At 42.3% G+C, this 26,083-nt stretch overlaps 1 protein-coding gene across 1 annotated transcript; it reads right to left on the bottom strand.

The window, feature by feature from the left end:
- Positions 1–520: 520 nt before the first annotated feature.
- zgc:63587 (uncharacterized protein LOC393431 homolog) lies at positions 521–26,083 on the bottom strand. The gene is made up of 12 exons (XM_010876517.4): positions 25,970–26,083; positions 21,317–21,365; positions 21,017–21,116; positions 20,788–20,874; positions 19,685–19,808; positions 18,184–18,318; positions 17,913–18,030; positions 3,873–3,974; positions 3,059–3,204; positions 2,502–2,585; positions 2,333–2,390; positions 521–1,389 (listed from the first exon to the last, which is right to left on the bottom strand). The coding sequence occupies exons 2-12, from the start codon at positions 21,341–21,343 to the stop codon at positions 1,324–1,326; spliced, it is 1,047 nt and encodes a 348-aa protein (XP_010874819.1). The 5' UTR covers positions 21,344–21,365; positions 25,970–26,083; the 3' UTR covers positions 521–1,323.

Here is a 26,083-nt window from a genome sequence, read left to right as displayed (position 1 = left end):
ACCATTTCATAAATTGCATAATTAATGCACCAACACATTTTCTAGACAGTACGTCCACCTTTTTGACAGTTACATATTTTAGCCAGAAAGTCATTTAAAAGCATTTCTCAAACACGAGGCCACATATTCACTCTGTCCGGACAACAACCCAATCAGTGTTGTTACTGCTGACGATGATGAGACTGCATGGTTACGGCATTCAGCTGGTTGGAACCCCGTTTGGAGCAAACGGCTCCAGAGGCACAACAAAGTGTTGTTACATTAATATTTCAGATTACAGACCAAATTTGAAAATCAAGATAAAAACATTGGAGTATGTGGAATGCCTCCTCAAAAGTCTGTATCAACCCCCAGTACCACCCGTATACTGGTAAGTATATACTTATTTTCCACATGTTGTGGTGTTGAACATCGGAACTGAAACGCCACCTGCGGGTCACTCCTATTACTACACCCACAGCTGTTGGCTGAAGGTTATGAGCACAAACACAGCAGCCAATAAACTTTTTTTTGTAACATACTTTAAACATTCCCCTAACATTTTGCAACCAAAAAACATTGTCTAACCACTGACCTGCATTAGTACCCTTGTCAATGGAAGACCTGCATTATATACATGAGACAGAATTCCTAGTGCTGACGAATGAACACCATTATTAGCCGCCTATCGAGAGACGTGCTGGAACAGTGGTCTGTACAGTATGTCTCAACTTTACATTTCATTACATTACGCAGTGAAGGAAAACACCGAAGGGTAAAAGGTGGTACTACTACAGTTGCTCGTCAACACTTGATTCTATCAGTTGGGTACAAGGCTTCGTCCACATAGCAGTTGTTTCAGAGGCTAACAACATACATGACAAACCTAAAGTTCATGCGGTTGGGCTACATGTTCAAACACTTGTGTGTTTGTGGTGTTCTATTTACTGTCTCAATGAAACCGAGTGCCTATCGTCGTCTGAATGAGCATGAGACCATGCATAAGCCTGCAATTATTTATATTATCGAGAGCCTGCACTCCTTACGTTATGAACGTCTTATGTGGTGGGAAATGCAAAGAGAGTGGTTTTAGACATTCAAGCAGGCACTCACCAATGTCAGCTCATACAGAAGCTGCACCTCCAACAGCACCAAAACAAAGGGGTTAAGGTTCCATCCTATTGAATGGAGGCCTCAGAATAGTGGATTATAGGATCTACGTACCATGGTGGAATAGGGTCAATTTTGGAAACTTAAGAGTTAAAACAAGGTTAGTGAGGAAACCCAAATCAAATGTGTTGGATGATTTGGTTGACACTCAGAGGAATAGAAGTGGATGCCTCGTCACTCATCTCCCTTCATCTTCATCTGCGCCTGCATCTTGGTAATCATCTCCTGCATTCGCCTCAGCTACAGAGATAAGAGAGGAAAAGAAGAAAGAGCGGGGAAATTACAGAGAGAGAGAGTTAATTGAGGGAAACAAATACTAAATGGCTATCAGCTATTCCAAACATGAACAATGATACACACTGTAAACAGATATTCCAATGGGCCGCCCAAATCTCTAATAGTCTAAATGTAACGCCGTATCTCTCAACAAAATATGATCATATCACCATCTAGTGGTCATGGATAGCACATCAACTGGACCATTTCATTTCACTCTTACTGTGTACAGAGGTCACTGGCCAGGCCGGACTAACTATGATAGCTTTGTGTGTAGACTTCAGGAACGTGATGAACGCAACACTTCGCTAAGCTGATTGGGTAACCCAAGCTGTTTTACTACAGGAATGTAGCTCTGAAGGTTTAGAGCCCCCATTTGGTACGATGGTTAAAAAATACAATCTATTCAAACGAGTACCAACACTATATCAGGGAACTTCAGAACTCAACAAATGATGTTTAGAAAAAAAAAATGATTCTGCTTGTCTGTAAGAAAGAGTATAAAGCTTGAACAAACGTTGTCTGAAAAATCTGACCTCCCATGTGAAAACCACCCTCACCAGCCATTATATATTCTGTATAGAATATTCTCAATACATTCCCCCGGCCTGGGTCGTTACCACTACTTATCTAGGACAGGAAGTCAGATATTATGTTATATCCTGCCCGGATATGCACGTTTACTAACAACTCTAATTGCTACCCACTCCACCCTGTTCTCTCATACATTGTCATGACAATACAAACAGGCCAATCAAGGGGCAATCAGGAAGCACAGGGTCATTTATTATCCTCTGACAAATCACATAATGTAGAATGTCGACAATATAAAACGACGTGGCTGAAAAGGTTAGAGGCTAACAACATTGTCTTCACGTGTTCCCCCTGGCTGTGTTCTGCTACTCACCTCAGCCTCCTTCTGCAGGAGAATCTGGTCTTTGTCCAACACGTCCTCCTCCACAGCTCTGTAGGGGACGTTCGACACAACAAACTGAGTGCTGTAATGGTCGCACCCCACACAGGTCGTGTGTGTGTGTGTGTGTGTGTGTTCGTGTGACACGGCAGATGGGACTAACCTGCCAGCTCTCTTCAGTCTCTCTGAGCGGAAGTTTTCGTAGTGCAGGTCTTGGGTGACCTCTTGGAGGTCCTGCATGTGGGTGCTACACAGACAACCAACACACATCTCACATCAGTCACTAGGCCACAACAGAGTCGCCCGTTAAGAGAGAACACAGACAGTGTCGTCATAGAATCTGGGTTTATTATATCTGTAGAACATGTTTTGTTAAACCAACGGTCCTGTCCTTTCTATCCACCCAAATGAGTAATCATATATTTTTTTTTATATATATACGCCGTCCCTCAGTGTATGTATTATTAGTAGGTGGCCATCATATTTGAGGATCCTTGAGATTAAATCTTCTGAAAACCCCTGGATTGCCATATTAAAAACAGATGGACAGAGTGGAGATTCTCTAGTCACCCACCAGATGGCGGTAGATCATACACAGCCATGGGATGGTAGGCCTAAGAACATGCATAGAACTCCAGTGCCTTAACTCCAGATAATGCTTACATGTTTGAGCCATTGTTTTGCAAAGAAAAGTTACAATGTGCTGTCGTGGCGACTCACACAAGCATGGTGCGTAGTTTGAGGAAGTCATTGTGCTCGGGGTTCTCCACCTCCACGACCCCCCAGGGATAGAGACGACCTCTGATCTTCTTCCCTTTCACTTCAATTAGCTGGTTTGAACCAATCACAGCAAACGGAATGCTTGCCTGAGAGAGGGGAGATGGAGGGGGAGGAGAGAGAATGATAAGGGGAGAGAAAGGAGACAGAGAGAGAGAGAGGAGTGTTACAACAGTGCTAGAGAAATTAAGCAATGAGGGAAAGAACTATAGGAGAAAAAGAAAACAGGGCCATGGTAACTGACGATAAGGAGTTGAATCTAACTAGAGCATAATAACATGACACATTTTTCAGGTCTGACATGGACGAAAAACTGGTTTAATCAAAAGCATGACGCTTAAAGGTATGATTCTTACTCCCAGTTTGTCCTTGTTATTCACAGGACTGGTATAAAGTAGTGTATTAGATTTGGAGTTGAGAGAAGGAACCATTTGAGATGTAGACCATTTGAGATGTCAATTTTTCTCCCCTTCCAATGTGGTAATGTCCAGTTCATGATTATGGCCCTGCCTTGTTGGAACTCCACAGCAGGTCTGGGAGAGTAGAAGATTAAGACGTATCATCCGGTGCCATGCCACTCCACTTCCCATCAGACTGCTCGCTCAACCAAGCGGTTTTCACACGCTGACTGTCGCCAGCGTCCAACCAACAGCAAGGAGCGAGACGAGACTACGCAGCCCAGTCCGACATCCAGCCGTCTCGTCAGAACACGGCGCCACTCAGGGGTCTTTGGACGGGGGCGTTCGGCATGTTGTACCTTCAGCACTCGTGTCTGCTCCTTGAACTCCTCGTCCTCATCAGAGTCGGCGTCAGGCAGCTGGTAGATCCTGATGCCATGCTCTGCAATTTCATCCAGGATCTACAGAGACAAAGAAATCCACACAGACGATCAATGCACAGGATCATAAGCTTCCCCACAGGCAGCTGAAGTTAGTGATCAATGGTTAGTTTTGGCACACGTGCCCAAAGGAAACCTGCACAAGGACACTGGAGCTGCCCTATCCCAGCCGCCTCCACTCCCACGACAGGCCAGGGGTTCTGGACAGATATGCCCAAGCCTCCACGACAGGCCAGGGGTTCTGGACAGATATGCCCAAGCCTCCACGACAGGCCAGGGGTTCTGGACAGACATGGCCTAGCCTCCATGACAGCCTTATTACTTTCAGTATACCCACTTATCCAAGGCCTCCACAGAAATCTGGGAAACACAACTTAAGCCCCCCCCCTCCCCCCCACTCAACCACTTCACAGTGACTTCAGGAGAGGCCTGTTCTGACTACCGTCTGGTCAGTCCACTGCTGAGAGCCTGAACAGCCTGGTGTGTTTGTGCAGCCTGCATGCCCAGGGCCTTTAATTAAACTAGCCCCAGGGGGGAACCGGGAGGAGAGGGGAGGGTGAGAGCAGGAGTGTGCGTGTGTGTAAGATGCCTAACAGAGTAATAAGGAAAGTTCTCCCCCGTCCTTTGTTCAAACCCCAGTGGTAAAGCTAAAACACAAAGGCGTTTCTTCACTAGTGTCTAGGGGACAGAAAGAAATATTTATTATTTTATACATCAAAGGCATTTTTTCTATTTTGCTGAGGACAAAATTGAATTAACAATGCACGAGTGTTGCACAGAAAAAGTAAATGGTTGTTTTCCTGACATTATACAGACTTTCATGTAATCTATAAAGGACAGTAGTCAGAAAGCCCAGGATGTTAGAGCAGTTTTCCTATAGAGCAGGCTACTGTTCCAGCTACTGTTATGGCTGTGGTTGTTTTCTCAGGGCGCTCAAGGCGTGTGCGTGCGTGTCTGGCAGGGGGGGGGGGGCTTGGGGGGCATTGTTAAGGACCACATCTTAAAACAAACAGACCTACAGGACCCAGAGTAGAGCGTGACACATGACCAGACGTTCAGACCATAAAAAGACACAAAGTAAAACGCACGCATGTGTGCGCGGACAAGCACAATCTCAAACTCACATCCACAAAACCAGTGCCGGGCGAGCATCAATGTGATCAACGTGGTGGACCAAAACGGGGAGTTTCGGGGAAAAATGACACGGGAAAATAAACAGATATCACACAATGGCAGGAAAAATGTAACAAACAACAAAACCGGTTACGTAAAACCTGAGTCATGAGGAGAATTGAACTTTTTACAAAAAAAACACATTAACTACGTTTCTGAGTGAAGTAGAGCCACAGCGACTAGCAACACACTGAACAACCAACCACAATAACACAAGGTTTCACATGAATCATAAAGTGATATCAGTAGGAGATTTACTGGACTGTTGGTCGCCATTTTAAGTTAAGAACTGACCTAAAAATAGAATATTTAGTCATGGAATCTAACCACTAAACGGGTGTTTCGACAGGTTCCAAAAAAGTCTAAGCCTAATAACTATTTACCTGGATTTACCTGGAATTTACCCTAACTTCTATTTACAGATGTCCAACTTAACCATGCACACCTGTCATGACTACCTTCAGGGCAGTCATACAACTAACACAAAAAATGCCAGTCCAACTCTTGTTGATGTCCAATTTATGAATCACTCTCTGTACTTGTCTATTCAAACTTTCAAGTTACGGGGAAAAGAGTTATATTTAAAAAGTGACCTATAGCAGCCATCTATCAGTTGTTCTGACAGACATAGTTCTTGCACAGGATACCAGGCCTATTAGATCTAATTAAAAAAAAAACTCTGGTCTTGCGTCTTGTTCTCACTGTCTCAGCCTCTCTCGCATCAGACTCTCTCTCACAGAGTTCTAGCCCCATTTCAGACTCAGAGACAGAGTTCAGACACCGACAGCTTCTAGCACAGACATCAGCCAAAGACAGCTTGTAGTATTTTTATACTTATTTAGTTAACAAACTTAAGCCACACCCAATGTCACCCATACAATTAATTATTGGCTGTGCAAAATAACCTCAACCTGTAGTTGTCGGTTAGTCTTCTAACACATCTCAATTAGCTTTAGGCGACTAGGCCACTGCAAAACTTTAAATATATCGCTGAACACTTGCCTGTGTGTTTCGTATTATTGTCTTGCTGGATGACCCAAGCTATGCTTCAGATTTAGTTCCCAGTTGGATCTCCTTACTTAATCTTTTAGAATTCTTTAATACAGAGCAGAAGTTACGACGCCTTCAAAAATGTCAAGTCTTCCAGGTCCTTATGCAGCAAAGCATCCCCAAACCATCCCAGCCATGGATGCTGTTAATCAGTAAAACCCTATACCACAATGGACACACCATGCTTGACCTCTGATATAGGGCCAATAGTGTGTAACAACACACTGTTGGGATTCAGTGTTTTCAAGTTTGAAATACGTGTACAAATATTTTTACATGTTATTTGTTCACTTAGGTTCCCTTCATTTTATATTACAGTTTTGGTGGAAGATCTGAAAACATTCATTGACAGAAATATGCAGAGAAAAATCAACCGAGAAAATCCAAAAGGCGACCAATACCTTCTCAAAATATTGCATATATAGTGCATACCCACAGAATCCTGTAGTGGCTCAGGGCTGTTTGTGTTGGCAGGCCAGGTCACTGGTAACAATGGCACAGAGGGCTTTGCCTTAGTTTTCATTAGAAAAGGAAGTGAGAGCTACTGATTTAAAGGCCTGATTTGTTTTGATACATGATCTAATACAAGTATATGAAAGTGGAAGGGAGGAAACATTAATCTTACTGATAAAAACTAAAAGGATTTTCTCTGACCATTAGATAAAAAAAGTCACCTGAGCTACGTATTGACAATTTCACAGTAAGGCCACCCGGAACATGAAAAAACAATGTATATTTTGCTCTTCTGTAGAAGTGCAAAACATTTAAATGTAAATGTATTTTTGTGGCCCTATTTGACCAGAGCCCTATACATTCATCAGGGCAACATATTTAATCCATGTAACAAAACAGGGAACATTGAGTCATGTTGTCCTCCAACCACACTAACATGAACAACAGCCTGTTTCTCACTACAAAGGCCTCATTACAGAGTTCAGACACCAGGCCACAACAAACACAATGCAACAACTGTGTCATATGGTTCACTTATAAGCATGACCTCAACGTACGTCCAGTCTGAAATACCCACACGAGTATGACTACTTCACAGCCACAAACCAGTAGAAAAACAGGCACAAACACACCTGGGTTCAGCCACACAAACTCCATCACAGTACATTTAGTGTCAAATGGCCAGTGACATAATGGTGTTTGTAACATGCAATGTTTGTTTCACTGTGTGAAAAACCGTCCCAATTTCTGTGACCATGCCCAAAACAGCACTCAATTCCAAAGTACACACTAAATTGGACGAGAGTCCTGTTTGCCCTAATCAAAAGTTGTCTACTATAAAATAAATATGTTGTCATTTGGGAGTCCTCCTGTGCAATCAGCTACACCATAGCTTAATGAGACACTGCCTTACAGCTCTCCAATACACAATTAAGTTGACAATAACATATAATATGACATTTAAAATGTATTATTGTTTTGTTTGACAACAAACCGGGCACACAAACATTACATAACCAATGAGGTAATCACTGGGGAAAATGCTTGGACCACTCTAGGTCACTCACAAAAAAAAAACTTTAATTCAAAACTTAATTTGTTAACATTAAGCCCAGAGAGAACAAATTATTGTCTTTCCAGGAATTGTCTTGAGACTAAAACCCTCCTGCTTCCCCCAGGGAGCCAGAGGGGATGACAGAGCCCCAACAATACACACACTGAGGGGGGCAGGCTGAGGGCATTTGACCCCCAATACCACTTCCTCCACACACACACACACACGCACACACACCTCTCCACAGCCTCAGTTCATGGGTTGGACTAATCTGGCATCTGATTATGCGAGTGTGTGTGTGTGAGTGAGAGAGAATTGCCTTGATTTGTGGTGTGTTGCCTCTAATGACATTCTATCAGGGGCTGCCTGTGCCCCAACCTTTTTGTAGAACAGTATTATAACCATCTTATGGGACTACCTCCTCCATCTATAGCCATATACCCTTAATTGATCCACCCAGTCCTTGGTCCATCTATACTGCCATGAGCATAAATGCGTTACAAAGAAATGTTTAAATAATATAATTACCTACATTATTAGTCTATTAAACTAAGAAATAGATTCCAAGTATCACATTTACATGGTTATAAGGACAGTTGGTAAACAGCAACTTTGAGCGGTAAACATATAATGTTCCAAAAGCAAGGAAACCTGCTATTATCTCAAAGTAAAAAAAAAAAAGAAACGGTTCCTTTTCCAGTCCTGAAGGGATCTTTGCGTGTTACAGTCATTCTACGGAATGACTCCACAGAGAAAAATGTGTATTGTTTTAAATGGCACATTGACTGAGGCAGACAAATAAATACCCCGGCGTGTTTGAGTAACAGGGCAGGAAAGGGCTGGGCAGTGACAACATAAATGGGGACAAACACACACATCTGTTTGTGTGTGAAATGAAATGTAAAAATCTCAGAGGGTGAAAAGAGAAATGTTGCATGGCTTGGATGGGGAATACTAAGTCTTTGGCTAACTACGTGCTAATGGCTGGTGTTCAAGGCTAATGCTATGCTAAGCCAGCTGCTTTATATGACTGTCTAACTGTCCCGTAGCAGCAAGCTAAGCTATCAGACTGGAGACGGAGATGCAGCACTACGCAAAGCCACAAGTATCCATGTGGGGCTGTAGTCCAGCTGGTTCACACAGCAGGAGCCAGGCATGGAGGATTGAGAATGCCTGGGAGTCCACATGAGCAAGACAATGGCGGGAAAGCTGAGACAGCACAGCAGGCCATGGCCTGGGTGAAATATGGCAGCTACGCAACCAAACTGCCTTCCGCCAGAACAAGATTAGAGGGGGAGAAATAAGGGAAGATGGCTGAACAATTGGTTCTGCCCCCGGCTCTCTGTGAGAACTGAACTCCTTCAGAGCTCTTCAGTATTGTCTGACCTCTGCCTCCTTTCAAACCACAGTGGCCACCTATCAGAGTGTTAAACCACCTATAGCATTTACAGTAAAATACCTAGTCAAGTGCTCCAGTCATTTGTGTTCACTTTTCCATTTACATGTCTCCCCCCTAAAGGATGAATACAATAAAGCTGATAGGGATAGGCAGGAATTCTGCATTGTGACTTTGTGTACTTTGCTTCAGTAGCTTTGTCCCAGACAAGATCCGGTATAAACCAGCTCCTGTGCTAGAGAAGCAGTTTTGAAGTGGATTATGGGTAAAGGCCCACACAGGATATGACTGGAGGGTCATAGACACAGAGGATAAACTCTCCAGTATATATCCTGCTCGGGGCTACTTACAGTTACAGACCACAGCAATGTCAGCCAGGAAAAGTGGCATCAGAAAGAATGAAGAGGGAGAGGTGAAGAGGGGATAACAAAGAAACATCAAGGGATAAAAAGTAAGGATAAAAGAGAGACCTGGAGAGAGTGCAAGAGCATGGGTTTTTCAGAGGCTTCTAAGCTCATATTGGGTATGGCGTCAGGCTACTTCTTGTTGGTGTAATAGTCTTGACACATTGCAGGAAACTTATATTGTTCTCTACAAGCTGTTTCCCCCTAATAATACAGAAAGAGCAGGACTGTGGCTGAAGGGAGAGGGACACATTTAATTGACGGACAAACCGTGTAAAAATGCTGAAGTGGCCAGCAAAAAACAAATAAACAAATAAATATCAGGGGGGAAAAACACTCCAGTCATTAATCATTCTAGAGCAAAGGGTTTTTACTGGCAGCAACCTGGCTGCACCCTCTGGCCTCAACGGAAGGACTGGTACTCAACGACTCTGGCATGGTGAAGTAGGAAAGTACTATACTAGCCTAGTTTAAACCAAATGACATATCTGATTAAACCAGGAATCAAAAAAGGATAACAAGTAGAGCCAAGATAAAGTACTCCTGAGCAGAAGCATTCAGACTCCGTTTCACTGAATTACAAATGGAACATTTATTTATTATAACGTTTATTTTAAAACACTCTAACTCAAAGTCAATTAATGTAAGGTGGCATTGGTTTCATGTTGAGAGATTTTTGTAAGAACATTTTCAACTGAAATATTTTGCTTGTATAAGCCTAAAACCCATGCACAGGTCTCAGTTTGCACAGACAAAAATTGCCCTAACAAGACACAATTACTTAACCAGTTACTTAACTATTGAACTATGAACCATTACAACTGCCGTCACATTTTCGGAATAAAAAAAATTCTACAGAAGTTAGAGATAAAGTTGTATGAATTAGGAAAAGCGTACAAAATAACAATAAGTGTTTGGTTATCCCTGTGAGGACAGTTGTATCAATAATCAGGAAGTGGAAGCTGCATCACACCACGCACACTTGACTGAGTACAGGCTGTCCCTAAAAATTTTACAATGTGAAGTAGCTACAGATTTCAGTGGCTGCTCGTAGAGTAATGGTTCACAGGTCAATCACACCAAGAGCTCTTCATACAGTTGTGCTCACAAGTTTGTATACCCTGGCAGAAATTGTGAAATATTGGCATTGATTTTGAAAATATGCCTGATCATGCAAAAAGGATAGTGATCATATTAAGCTATTTATTATCACATAGTTGTTTGGCTTCTTTTTAAATCATAATGATAACATAAAATAAATCAAATGGCCCTGATCAAAAGTTTACATACCCTTGATTGTTTGGCCTTGTTACACACACACACACACACACACACACGTGACACACACAGGTGAAAATAGCAATTAGGGTAAATCGCTCACAACTATGGCTTTTTAAATTGCAATTAGTGTCTGTGCATAAATAGTCAATGTGTTTGTTAGCTGTCAAGTGGACGCACTGAGCAGGCTAGATACTGAGCCATGGGGAGTCAAAAGACCTGTATAACAAGGTTATGGAACTTTACAAAGATGGAAAAAGATATCAAAAGCCTTGCAAAAGCCAGTCAGTACTGTTCAATCATTTATTAAGAAGTGAAAAATTCAGGGATCTCTAGATACCAAGCCAATGTCAGGTAGACCAAGAAAGATTTCAGCAAAAACTGCCAGAAGAATTATTCGGGATACAAACAAAAACCCACAGGTAAATACAGGCTGCTCTGGAAAAACACAGTGTGGATGTTTCATGTAACACAATACGACGATACTTGAAAAAAAAGTTAGCTGCATTGTCGAATTGCCAGAAAGAAGCCTTTACTGTGCCAATGCCACAAAAAAGCCTGGTTACAATATGCCCAACAACAGCTTGACACGCCTCACAGCTTCAGGCACCCTAATTTGGAGTGACCAGACCAAATTAGAGCTTCATGGTCACAACCATAAGCTCTATGTTTGGAGAGGGGTCAACAAGGCCTATAGTGAACAGAATACTATCCCCACTGTGAAGCATGGTGGTGGCTCACTGATGTTTTGGGGGTGTGTGCCTCTAAAGGCTCAGGGAATCATGTGATAATTGATGGCAAGATGAATGCAGCATGTTATCAGAAAGTATTGGCAGAAAATGTGCATTCTTCTGCACGAAAGCAACGCATGGGACTGTTGGACTTTCCAGCACGACATTGACCCTAAGCACAAGGCCAAGTTGACCCTCCAGTGGTTACAGCAGAAAAAGGTGAAGGTTCTGGGGTGGTCATCACAGACTCCTGACCTTAATATCATCGAGCCACTCGGGGTAGAATCTCAAACGTGCAGTTCATGCAAGACGACCAAAGACTTTGCATGACCTGGAGGCATTTTGCCAAGATGAATGGGCAGCTATACCACCTGCAAGAATTCTGGGCCTCATAGACAACTATTACAAAAGACTGCACATAGTGCAGTCTGTTGTGACATACAGTGGAATGTGAATCCCATAAGAAATAAAAGACGTGTTTTGCCTGCTCACTCGTATTTTGGGACAAATGGTACATATAATACCAATTCTCCAAGGGTATGCAAACTTTTGAGCTGTTGTGTATTTGAGGGTGAAAGAAGTAATCACTCAAGTGGTCAGATGAGACCAATGTTCCCTCAAATATTTTGGGTTATTGAACTAAATGATAAAACTTCTGGAATTTAGTTGTAAGTGACCAACAAACAAAACCAGTAGGGCAAATCCTATAGCATTTTAAAGTAGAAATAATTTGTAACTCAAATGATGAAACCTACAGTAGTCTTTTTCTGGTGTCGGGTGCAGGCTTGCATTCGATTATTTATTTTGTACTTCAGGATTTTGTACTTTGTAACACAACAGCCTACCATTTTAGAAAAGAAACCACATAAATGTATTAGAATTATCATACAAATAATTAAATAATGTAGGCTTACCCTCTAATTACTGACTTACCAAAGTATGTAATCGAGTGTCTTTAAAATACATCACTGGCCCTTTCTAGTGGAACTGTGTTCAAAGCTGGTATATACTTACGAAAATACCTATCTGTTACTGCAGTGAAAGGTGGCTATAACAAATGTCCCCTTACAATCATTTATTGTAACTGTTAGTTTTTTAAATAAAATATTCAACAGAAAAGTATCAGTGTACCATCTGTTGTTTGTCATTGGTCAGAGGTCGGGATACTTTTACAAGTGTGATGCTGTTTTCTCTTGTCAATGAATAAGCATTCAGAATGTAACACACAATGTACGGTTACAGAGAGACATTAAGCGTCACAAAATTATCTAGGCAAGAAGATGAAAAGATTGCATTTATCCACTTAAATTAATGCTTACAAAAGAACTTGCTAGAATTATCTAGGATGTCCCCTGAACATAGGGTCCTTGTGTTACATTAACATCGCCATCCTTATTACATCCCCTGCTAACTGGGATTGGAGATGCTAAGGCTAAATAGGGACCTCTGATAGCCCTCCATATCCTGTCTACACTTAATTATTCAGGAACTCATCACCATTAGGATGATAGAGACGGTCAATTAGAGCAGGCATGTTTAAATGGTGTGTACTCATAGGCCTGGGGGCATGGCCATCTAATTGGCGCGACAGTGGTGGGGGTCTGGATTTTTGTCAAATTATCTGTGGTTGTTGTGTTAGCGTGCGTGTTTGTACAGGCACAGTGGGGAGAACAAGTATTTGATACACTGCCAATTTTGCAGGTTTTCCTACTTACAAAACATGTAGAGGTCTGGAATATTTATCATAGGTACACTTTAACTGTGAGAGACGGAATCTAAAACAAAAATCCAGAAAATCACATTGTATGATTTTTAATAATTATTTTGCATTTTATTGCATGACATAAGTATTTGATCACCTACCAACAAGTAAGAATTCCGGCTCTCACAGTCCTGTTAGTTTTTCTTTAAGAAGCCCTCCTGTTCTCCACTCATTACCTGTATTAACTGCACCTGTTTGAACTCGTTACCTGTATAAAAGACACCTGTCCACACACTCAATCAAACAGACTCCAACCTCTCCACAATGGCCAAGACCAGAGAGCTGTATAAGGACATCAGGGATAAAATTGTAGACCTGCACAAGGCTGGGATGGGCTACATGACAATAGGCAAGCAGCCTGGTGAGAAGGCAACAACTGTAGGCGCAATTATTAGAAAATGGAAGAAGTTCAAGATGACGGTCAATCTCCCTCGGTCTGGGGCTCCATCCAAGATCTCACCTAATGGGGCATCAATGATCATGAGTAAGGTGAGGGATCAGCCCAGAACTGCACGGCAGGACCTGGTCAATGACCTGAAGAGAGCTGGGACCACAGTCTCAAAGAAAACCATCAGAAACACACTACGCCGTCATGGATTAAAATCCTGCAGTGCACGAAAGGTCTCCCTGCTCAAGCCAGCACATGTCCAGGCCCGCCTGAAGTTTGCCAATGACCATCTGGATGATCCAGAGGAGGAATGGGAGAAGGTCATGTGGTCTGATGAGACAAAAATACAGCTTTCTGGTCTAAACTCCACTCGCTGTGTTTGGAGGAAGAAGATGGATGAGTACAACCCCAAGAACACCATCCCAACCATGAAGCATGGAGGTGGAAACATCATTCTTTGGGGATGCTTCTCTGCAAAGGGGACAGGATGACTACACCGTATTGAGGGGACGATGGATAGGGCCATGCAGACCTTCCCTCAGTAAGAGCATTGAAGATGGGTCGTGGCTGGGTCTTCCAGCATGTCAACGACCCGAAACACACAGCCAGGGTAACTAAGGAGTTCCTCCGTAAGAAGCATCTCAAGGTCCTGAAGTGGCCTAGCCAGTCTCCAGGCCTGAACCCAATTGAAGATCTTTGGAGGGAGCTGAAAGTCTGTATTGCCCAGTGACAGCCCTGAAACCTGAAAGATCTGGAGAAGGTCTGTATGGAGGAGTGGGCCAAAATCCCTGCTGCAGTGTGTGCAAACCTGGTTAAGAACTACAGGAAACGTATGATCCTTTGCAAACAAAGGTTTCGGTAACAAATATTAAGATCTGCTTTTCTGATTAATCAAATACTTATGTCATGCGATAAAATTCTAATTAATTACTTAAAAATCATAAAGTGATTTTCTGGATTTTTGTTTTAGATTCCATCACTAACAGTTGAAGAGTACCTACGATAAAAATTACAGACTTCTACATGCTTTGTAAGTAGGGAAACACTGCAGATTTTGCAGGTTATCAAATACTTGTTCTCCCCACTGTATTCTGTTCATCCAAACTGTTTGGTAACTGACAGTTAAGGGAATCCTAAGTGGAGTAAGAAAAACAGACAAACAGTGTTAGACAGTTGGACAGGAAAGAGTGTGAGATATTATCAACCCCCCCGAGGCCGACAATAACCTCAAACAAACTGGGTACAGCTACCTAACATGTATCTTTTGTTTACAGCAAATGATCATAATGTAAAACATCCATCCATTGTTTGAATTTTGCTCAGCTTAAAAGAAGGATTCTGTGAGTTTTCTTTAACAAGCACTTACTCAACCACACAGTCTGAGTTTCCCACAAAGCAGCCTTCCAGTGACTGAGTCTGCCGTCATACAGACTGCCTCTGTAGAACCAGCTCTGTCCAGACCAGAACCAGCTCTGTCCAGACCTCTCACAAAAGCAGGTGTAGATTATGCCAGGGTCCACTGGCACACAGCTCAGACAGCTGTTCCAGCCCTCACTGCAAGGCAGGCCCTTCTCTAGGTCCAAACAGGCCAGGCAGAGGTTTCCCCACAGGGGAAAAAGCACTGTGTCTGGGGTCTAAAAGAACCTGGTGGGAGGTCTAGGACTGAACATCCAATACCAGCTAGAGCTGGATCTGACCTGTACAGGGATTAGGGAGGGGGAGAAGGAGGAGGGAGTGGCTCAAGCTGCCAGGAGCTAAGGAGACAGCTCACACAGGCTGGTTAGAGTACAGCTAAGGAGACAGCTCACACAGGCTGGTTAGAGTACAGCTAAGGAGACAGCTCACACAGGCTGGTTAGAGTACAGCTAAGGAGACAGCTCACACAGGCTGGTTAGAGTACAGCTAAGGCGACAGCTCACACAGGCTGGTTTGAGTACAGCTAAGGCGACAACTCACACAGGCTGGTTTGAGTACAGCTAAGGAGACAGCTCACACAGACTGGTTTGAGTACAGCTAAGGCGACAGCTCACACAGGCTGGTTTGAGAACAGCTAAGGAGACAGCTCACACAGACTGGTTAGTGTAAAAGCTAAACGAACAGAGCAGAGGACACCAGTTGGACACTAACAAGTACCAGCCAAGAACCATGTGAGGACCGGTTTGTAATGTTTTTTTAATCTGGTCTCGACATGTTTACAGGCCTGGATCACACACACAATCACAGGCCAGTCTGATCTGGTTGCTAGCTCTCCGACAACTGAAAGAAAGGCACCGTTTGATCCCAGAGTGACAGCTGAGAAAAGTGTAAGTCAAACATACGGAATCAAAAGGAGCAGAAACGAAAACATCCAAATCATCATCAGAGCCATTGTTGCGTGGGCCGGGTGGAGGAGGAGAGATGGGGAGTGATATCACAGAAGCAGGACATCCTATTTACACAGCCTCATTCTGCTCTGCCCTACATGGGCGATATCAGCTCAACACACCTCTCCTGGTCTGTGTGTGTATGTATATATGTGTGTTACTGGGCCCGTGAGATGAAAGGGAGGCCAAAGCGTAACCTGGCTACAGTTACACAAAGGCTTGGATGAGGGTGCATGTGTCTGTGTGATGTCAGACCAGACAACAGAACACAGGAAGTGTGCACCCAGACACTAGTGCCTGCGCCAGTAGGAAACATCTGGCAGGAGGGAGAAGACAGTGACCCAGACACGGTTTGCGTATTTCTCTTCCTATTTTTCTCTCTCTTTTCCCTTTCTACCTCCTCTGTCTTTCTCTCTTCATTCCTCTCTCTGTCCATCTTCCTTGTGTGTGTGCGATAAAGTCATATAAAAGAACAAACAAATACCAAAATGTCCCTACCCCTCTCTCTGCCTACATTTAATCTTGATCTTTCCTCTCTCTGCACTTCTAAAAATGTGCTACTCTCCAGCCACATTATCAAACACACACACACACACGTCCAATCCGGTGTTATCATAGCTAGGTGGACCAACCCTTCAATCTCACATGCAACATGACTGATGATAAATTATGACATTATTTAGCTAAATAAAAAAAGGTAAGTAAAAGGAAATATTAGTTTAAATGTAGTCTCAGATGCTTAAGTTTTATTCACTTCAATATATTTATAATAATAAAATGATAAAACGTTCGAGAGTGGATGGGAGAAGGGGCAGGAGTTCTGGACAAGTAGAACCCCTGTATTCATGTTTCTAACATGCACACACACAAACATACACACTGATGAGTACTCACACACAAACATACACACTGATGAGTACTCACACACAAACAAACATACACACTGATGAGTACTCACACACAAACAAACGCTGATGCCTATTCATACAAAATCACGGACGTCCGACTTGCATAGTTGCCTCAGAGCCAACATGCTGATCCAAACGCTATTATTGTAGAATGTCCTTTCTAATGACAGAACCACATGGCTCTGAACACAAACAACACAGAACAACTAGTGATGCTGATGCAGCCACTAATGTCATTCCCAGACACCTCTACACAAATATGAACCTTCCAACCTGGCCCATGTAATAAACGACAGAGGCCAGGAGAAAGTCTCAGTGCCCGGATTGGCTTAATCAATTTAATCAATCAACCAATCAATCATCGCTCCCCTGACCCTCCCCTGTAGGCATCTTCTGCACATGTCTCGTCATGTGGGGTTTTCTTCTTGTTTGTTTGCTTCAGAGGTAGGTGTGAAGAGGCACCTGGCTCATCAAAGCGGTGTGATTATGGGTATTATGTCACCAACACACCTGAACCTTTAGCTTACTCAGTAGAGCAGACACACGAGGTGGGGTGGGTCAAAGGGGCCCTGCACACTTAGACTGTTAATTTGGTGCAATGTAGCCTAATAGTCTATGGTAAAAATATGAGCACAATACGTCTGCTATCAAACTTGACAACCCTACATCTGTAATGATACACAACAAGATTTATTCAGGTAGATGAATAGTTCATTTTAGTTCTACACAAATATTGTTCAGTCGGAAAAACAGAACTTTTGTCTCCACCTTGTCGCCTACAGTTGTGTGTGTATATGGTTTTGGGTTTATGTATATGTTTGTGTGTGTATATGTTTGTGTGTGTATATGTTTGTGTGTGTATATGGTTTTGGGTTTGTGTATATGGTTTTGGGTTTGTGTATATGGTTTTGGGTGTGTGTATATGTTTGTGTGTGTATATGGTTTTGGGTGTGTGTATATGTTTGTGTGTGTACATGGTTGTCTGTGGGTCATGCTCACCCTCCTCTTAAGGCGGTCTCTTTCTTTCAAGGTGAGTGTATCAGCCTTGGCGATGACAGGGACAATGTTGACCTTGCTATGGATTGCCTTCATAAACTCCACATCCAGAGGCTTCAGACTGGACAGATACCAGGACAGGTAGAAATAAAGAGGGACAGAAATTACTGTAGCCAAATTAAATAGATGTAGTTGTTATTTCCCCATCACCTAATCTAAGTAATGGGATCAAATAGAAACGTGCATGTGCGTGCGTGCGTGCGTGCGTGCCTACCCATGACCAAATGGGGAGATGAAGTAGAAGCAGCAATGGACCCGGTTGTCTACGATGTGTCTGCGGTTCAGACCACTCTCATCATGGAGGTAGCGCTCAAACTGGTTATCAATGTACTGGATGATTGTTTTAAAGCTGAGGAGAAACAGAACAGGAACACACACGTCACATCCAACCAGACACATGGCCTGTAATAAAAACCCTCTCCAGAAATACACTTCAGATTCTTGAAAATATAACACACATAACACATCTCAAAAGCCTTCGTCATTATGGACAGCAGGTGGCCAAGCTATACTTCCTCTGCATTGACTAAAAAAGCCAGGGAGAAGACAGGGCATCAGGGAAGACACCATAAAACAAAGACGTTTCAGGCTATTCAGATGTTGTCTATTAACTGTCCCATGTGACACGTTTTCTCTGATGACTTCCTGTAGGGCCACCAGGCGTGGTCACATGGTCATTAGCAGGGTGCCTAAAGCTGCCCTACCAAAGAACATCGGGGGCCCGGACACAGGCCCGGACACAGGCCCGGACACAGGCCCGGACACAGGCCCGGACACAGGCCCGGACACAGGCAGGCAGATCAGGACCATCAACAGGAAATTGAGCTGAGATGGAGGGGAGGATAGAGGCAGGGAAGAGGATGAGAGGGATGGAGGGGGACAGACAGAAAGGGAGAAGAGGAAAAGGGATGAGTGAGGGGAGGGAGGGAGGGGTTTGAGCTCCTGCCATCATCCAGCATATTTCTAAATGGATAACAAAAAGACAGATATGCGCATGTGGTGGGAGTTGGTTTGTGTACATTTCTAATTAGAGATACATTCCATGATTTCTTGCTACTGATTGCAAATTGACGAGAACAAGACAAACATGTCCAGGAAATGTTGTACTATGTCATTTTAAAAATTCTAAATGTGTACCCCATTTTTCTCGCCAATGTTGTGTTATTTGATGTGCGATCAAGGACCTGCTTCATCACAACAACTATCAGGGGACAGTCGATGTCAAGATGTGTCTTCCAAAGCGCTGTTCTGGTTCTTATTTGGCTGCTCGCTCAGCCAGGACATTTAGACCAAAATCCTCAATTGAGCTCACAGGCGCCTAAGCCACCACGAAGCAAGAGACCCATATTTGATTTAAAAATTAAATAATCTCAGACAGTGTTGGCCAACAGTTCACCTGCCACAGAACCCTGCGGCTAATCCACATGAATGAATGAATACAGAATACAGAATACAGAAATAAAGAAATGTTTACTCGCTACCAAGTAAGTTTGCCTTGTATGCACACAAACACAAATACAGCGATGGAGCATGAGGAAACTAATGAGAGAGAGTGAAAGATGGGGAGGTGAGGTGGGGGGGGGGGGGTTGAGAGTGGGAGTGAAAGAGGATGGGAATACAGGAGGGTCAAGAAGCGGAGAGGGGACTCATGACAGGAAACAGATCTAACACACACACACACACACAGAAACCGACACACACAGACAGACACACACCAGTCCTGGCTGTTGATGGCATCTCCATATCCGGGGGTGTCGACCACGGTAAGGCGGAGCTTCACTCCTCTCTCCTCAATCTCCACCGTACTGGCTTCTATCTGCACCGTCCTCTCGATCTTCTCTACGGTCAGAGAGCAGCGGAGAGAACGTGTGACGGTGTAATACACTGGGTCAAGCTTAGAAAGGGATCCTGGAGGGGGGCAGCTTAATAATACACTGTTTCATTACTTTTCACATCAAAGCTTCTGCTCCTTGTGACTCCAGAGCTTAAATAACTAAAGTCTGCCTAAGCTAAGCCTCGGGACACAATATCCTAGTTCTAAAAGCAAACCCAGGCAGGCCCTAACTCTGCAGATATTAAAATACTGGACAGGTGTAAGCAATACGGCAGAGGTTCATTCAATGCGAGACTAATGCTGAAGCCATCACCATGCTGCTTAAATCTCACTGCTTCAGGACTAGGAACACAGAAGCGGTTGGAACTAGAGTTTGTTTTTCAGACTGGCCAATAATCCAAGTCATAAGGAGACTATGGGCTTTTTAAAGACTAATACAAAATAAACATTCCTAACATTCCACTCAAGGCAATACTATGCCGGAGACAGAAGAGACATGTCTTCATTATTACTGTCAGTGAGTCAGTGAAGGGGTGTGTGAATGAGTGTTTGTGTGAGCGCGCGCTTTCCAGTTTTGTTGATGTGTGCATCTATTTGAGATGATTGGTGGGGTGTAAAATCAATCTCAGCACTATGTTAGTATTTCAAGATGTTTAGCATTGGCGACGATAAATTCGTCACTGAAAACGTATTTCCTCTTTCTGGTATAAGGTTTGTAATTCTAATAGGGAAACATTTCCTCAAACTGTGGTTGCATCAAGACGAAAGTGTTTAGGTTTAGGGCAAATGTTACAGTTGGGGCTAGGGTTAAAATTACGTTTAGACATTACAGATGAGGTGTACGGTAAGGGTTAAGTGTTAAGATAAGGTAAAGTTTAGGTAGAGGTTAGGATAAGGGTTAGGATTAGTAAAAGTTGGGGCAATTATCTTTGGTGTCCCCATTTCGGTCGCTAAGTGTGTGTGTATGTGTGTGTGTGTGTGTACCTGCAGCCCCAGGGATGTATCTCTCTGGGTAGAGGTCTGTCAGAAACAGGCTGTTGATCAGCGTAGACTTGCCCAAACCAGACTCTCCTGCAGAATAACAGACAGGGCCTAATCACTCTGCAATTTATACATCTACAAGGTGAACATAGTGTAACTGACTTCTAATGACTACTGAACAAATAATAATAATGTGTACATGAACGGAATCAACATATTAAGTCACACTAACCAACGACCATGAGGGTGAACTCAAACCCCTTCTTCACTGACTTCCTGTGCACCTGGTTTGGGAGGTTGGCAAACCCCACATATCCCGCCGCCTCTGGAAACTGAGAAACACAACACTTGATTAAATGAAATCCCTTAGATCCACTGGCAATGGACTTTAAGTTAGTCAACAGACTGACATTTCCAGCTGTGCTTTTACATAAGAAGCTTTTAGACCTGCCTTTTATTTGTTTGACATGTTAAAACCCACTAAAGCAGCTGTGTAAAGGTGTTAAAATGCGTGTTAAAGCGGCACACTCACCTTCCCTTTCTCTCCAGACTGAGACATGGTCACTGCTGCTGGTCGGCACCTATAACCAGAGAACCATTCTTCACAAGAGTCTCTCGACAAGGTGAAATGGGTGTGACCAGGCCGTCCTGTTGGAAAGGGGACGTTGCCCTACACAGGTCTCTGCCTTTCAGATGGGGCATTAAACAGGTGTCCAGACGCATTGTGTTTGTTGGCTACATTTGTAATTATGGTTGCCTGACCCCCCCCCCCCCCCTCCCCCCAACTTCCAATTGTCTCATTCATCCCCTGTGTAACCATTTCCCGGGTCTCTGCAGTAAGTGAGAATGTGTTTTCCGTGAACTCGCCAGATTAGAGAACAACAAAAGGAACATAACCAAATAATTGTAAAAAGCGTGTCCGCATCTGACACTTGAATATTGTTTGGCATCCATTAAAGAGTGATAAAGATGGAAGTATCCCAAAATGTTAAAGGACCTCCTTTCTCCGCAGCAGGCGGCATGGCCAGATATCCCTCTCTGTTTCATTATGCTCTCAGGAGAACAATGGCTGTTTATCACGCAGGTTCCTGAGGGGTTTCCTATGGATCACCAATCATCTGGGATAGGAGAGGGAAACGTGCGCTGGCCCTCAGCCAAGACCACAGACTTCATCTAAATTGTGGGGCCTTCAAACTGTAGAAAGTTACATTGCAGTTATTGCATTTCTGATAATTTGGTGGTATGTGTAATATTTCTGAACTGAAACAAGCTCTTATCTCTCTGAACCAAATGTTTCCTTCATAGACATTCACACCAAGTGTCATTTGTGGAAATCATCTGTGGGAACAAGCATTAGACCAATTAAGCTGTTCCATGACTGCGGTAGTAAAAACAGAAAGGCAACACTACAGGAGATACAGGCAGGGGGCAAGCTGCTATTATACCCACTTATTAACACCCATTTAATCGGACAGGTTTCTGTGAGCTGCTACAAACACCTGACCACACACACACACACCAAACATGTACACAAACACACACACAGTTTAACACAGAAGGCTAGACCTGAGGGAGATTAAACGGTTTGGTAAAGAAGGAAAAATGCCACTTTAGTTAAGCCAGTGTACTGGAATGTAAAATGTACACTTTTTTTCAGATGGATTAAAGCCACAAGGAGCTGTAGTGGCAGTGAAGCTAGTCACCTTAACTTTCTATAAAATAAAATTAGGTAGCAACACCAGGGATTCGTTTGTTTTACCACACTCTCGTGAATCACTTAGAGGGGATGGGAGCCTGTAATAGCTAATTGAGGTCATCTATGAAATTGCGTCACTACAGTTGTGAAAACTACTGTTTTTAACTATCCTAACCATTAAATGTATTCTATTATTTTAGTGTCTTAGTTAAAAACCTCTCACTGAAATGGCAACAAAGCTCCACATTGATGAGCGATTCTGTGACTGGCAGTGAACGGAAAATATAAATCAAACAATATTTTAACCAAATTCCTTACAGGGTCTCCAGAATGGCGCAGCAGTAAAAAAAAAAAAAATCTTTCCATCCCTGACCAATGAAGTTAACCCTAATAGTTCTCAGGTAGATGCTGAAAATGTGAATGTGCTTTTTGAAAAAACAAAAAGGAAAAGTCAGAATGGGCTTGGCAGAGATACTGATGCACTTCTGCAATAATTCTGAGGTGATCAAAAGCTTTTCCAAATCAAAATCAAAATAACATGGTTTTAAGCCTGATATAGTAACATAATGAAATAGAAGTTAGAAATCACTTGTACACACAAAGGAGTGTGGGTGGGGTCGGGGGAGAAGGCTTGACTGTAATAAAGTGGTCATTTGGGGGTTAGTATGTGCTGGTGGGCAACAATAATAAAGTTGTTATACTCTGTTTCAGGAGGTCTCCATGATCTGGGCCATGAGAAGTAAATACACAACAATGGATTGAATGAGAAGGCCTTTCAAGCTGACGGAAACCAGCAGGGCTGTTAACACAAAGAGTTTGAAGCACAGGGTGGCCGATTTATGATGATCATGACCAAAGAGGAAATAACCAGGCAACTGAAGGGTTTGATGGCAAGGCAACACAATCATAAAATTAAGTTTCACTACGCACATTGGCCTTCCTATGGCACAACTATGGGGGGGGGGGGGGGGGGGGGGGGGTCCAACACCCTCACGATTGAGCCATGTTGCAACTGAAGGGTTTGTTCTGGGCAAACCCTTCAGTTGCCTGCCCAGAACATTTACAGCAGTCCATGTCAAAGGACAGCCGAGAAGATTAAAGCTCATAGCCATGCAAGCTAATTGTTGGGTGGTAAAGTTCTATCCAAACTACTTGTGATATTTTGGGTATCTGCAAGTTCAGTTGTGCTTGCTGGCCATTAAATTAGTTTTCCTCCAAATGCGTAAGTGCTGGCTGAGCAAGTGGTGTGATTAAGAAGAAGAATGGCTAAGAGAGATGTGCCTCAGAGGCCGTAGGGGAAGACTGGATATCATGGAATTGGGAAGGGAGAAAAACTGTGTAAAATTGGGAGAAGCATTTATATGCATTTGGAACCAACACGTCACACAAATTTCTGACTAGTGAACTGTGTAAAATTGGGACAAATTGTGAGAACCACAAAGTTAATTCTGTTACTGGGCAAATACTTTCATCGCCCAAGGACATAAAAAAATAGTTTGTCAGTTTTACTAATCCTTATAAAAGGTTTTGTTTTGTAGTCCTTCAGCCTTATAATGGTGCACTTGACTTTCGTTGACACCACTTTGCCCCTTAGCATGCGTTGACTACACCTATAGCAGACTCCAAAGGCAAACCTGCAGCTTATAATCAAGACTAGAGATTGACAGCTCTTTTACGCCTGCATAAATGTTGTGATGGAAAACACCTCACTAAAAAAAGCATCTGTCAAGCCAGCTGAGAATCTAAACTTCAATGGTCATTCAATCATTTTAAGGACCTATAAAAATATTAGGTTACCCATTTCTGTTAATTGGCACTGATTCACTTATTTTACTGTATGTAGTTCAATAATCACAATCGTAATTCTTTACTCAAGGTGTCATAACATAGCAGACACCCCATTATTTCTAGCTTTTTTTCATTTTGAGTAGCCTAGATATAAACAGTTTTGGGAAAAATTGTCAGAAAAAAAATATATTAATCATTATGTTACAAAACATTGCATAATTTATTTTATTAGCAATATATTCAGTGTAAACAGCAAAAACAAGGTTTGTTTAAATTTAAAATCCATGTTCTTTGTTTGCCATACTTTTTAAGTGAAAAAGATATGAGCCAAGATGGATGATTGCTATTCTATAGTGGCCCGTCGCCATCTCTTAGCTCACAGAGACACACAATGAGAATACTGATTATTTTTTCCTACTGTTATTGTGGACTTTTCTAAACATTACAATTATTTTATGTGAACGTGCTGAACAGTCAGGGGTCAACAGTAAATGTTATTTCAGTCTCAAGGAATTGGAATAATACCAGTACAAGAAAACATTGTTTGTTCACAGTCAACTGTACATGTATAATCACAGACAAAATCCAAACGGAGGCATACATGCACATAGTTACATTTATTCCTGAAGGAAATCCTTAATTTAAGTGACGCCTTTTATTTTGGCCCACAATCAGAACTGACCATTTATAGGCAAAACATTTCATAGCCAGTAGAGGATGAACAATTTAAAATGGTCATCTCCAATTGTTTGTGATATCATGTGCATACACATTAATCTGGACCAGTAATTTGTAATATAATCTGTTCATTTTTTATTTTTTTTTGCTTGAATCTTACATTTATTCTCTATTGAAGTTTTGATAATAGTCAAATACTTCATTTACTACATTTATATACAGGCATAATATAATCTACAGAAATAGTGTGTTTTTATTTATATTGTCATATAATTTATCATTTCATTCATTGTGGTTATTTTTGTGAGTCTTTTGTTATTTCAAAATTAAGAAAGATACTTGGTACTTCTATTTAACCGTTATATTGGTAGTTGTACAGTAGAAGTTCCACACCGAAGTGGTTTTACAATCTACTAACTGTTTATCCTGTTAATTATTTGTTGTTATTCAAATTAGTATTATATGGTAGTTGCCCTACAATTCTATTCTAACTACACTGCATTATTTCATTTTGTCCCCAATGTGGACCGTAGAAAACCAAATTAAACTTAAGAGATTGCATCCTGCAAACTTTTAAAATATATACTTATACATTTTGGGTTTTTGTATATTTTTAATATCCATCCGTGAATGACAGGATTTGTGTATTGAAAAATATTTGTCGGTGTGTTATGTAGGCCCTATACCGCAAGACTAAAACACTTTTGATGTCCACACCCTGTTTGGGAAAGATTGGCATATTGTAAACAAATCTGAATATTCTATAACAGGACGAATTTAAGAAGGAATGTTGTAGGTAGCCTTAATTGCATATGGTTCATCTTTAATAAGAGATAAACATATCAATTCAATATATTTTCAAATAATTGTTTCATGTCAAACTTAGGTATGCACCAGTTGCTTTCTGAGGGGTGTCATGTTTCCAACTTTCAACTCTCTGATCTTGCGCAAACGTATAATTTTCTCTATTAATCAGACTCGTTCGGTGGACAAACATTAAAATACAACCATTTGAAACCTTACCTGTGTGTAACGTATGAAATGAAAAGAAACTGAAGTATTTTCGCTCTTCTTTCTATCCCAGAACAGGAAAGGGATTCCGGAAACCGCTCCAATGTTCCGCCCTTCTCCCATGAT

This window comes from Esox lucius, chromosome 13 (genome assembly GCF_011004845.1).
Source record: "Esox lucius isolate fEsoLuc1 chromosome 13, fEsoLuc1.pri, whole genome shotgun sequence".
In the NCBI taxonomy this organism is placed as follows: domain Eukaryota; kingdom Metazoa; phylum Chordata; class Actinopteri; order Esociformes; family Esocidae; genus Esox; species Esox lucius.
This window is presented reverse-complemented; position numbering and strand designations above follow the sequence as displayed.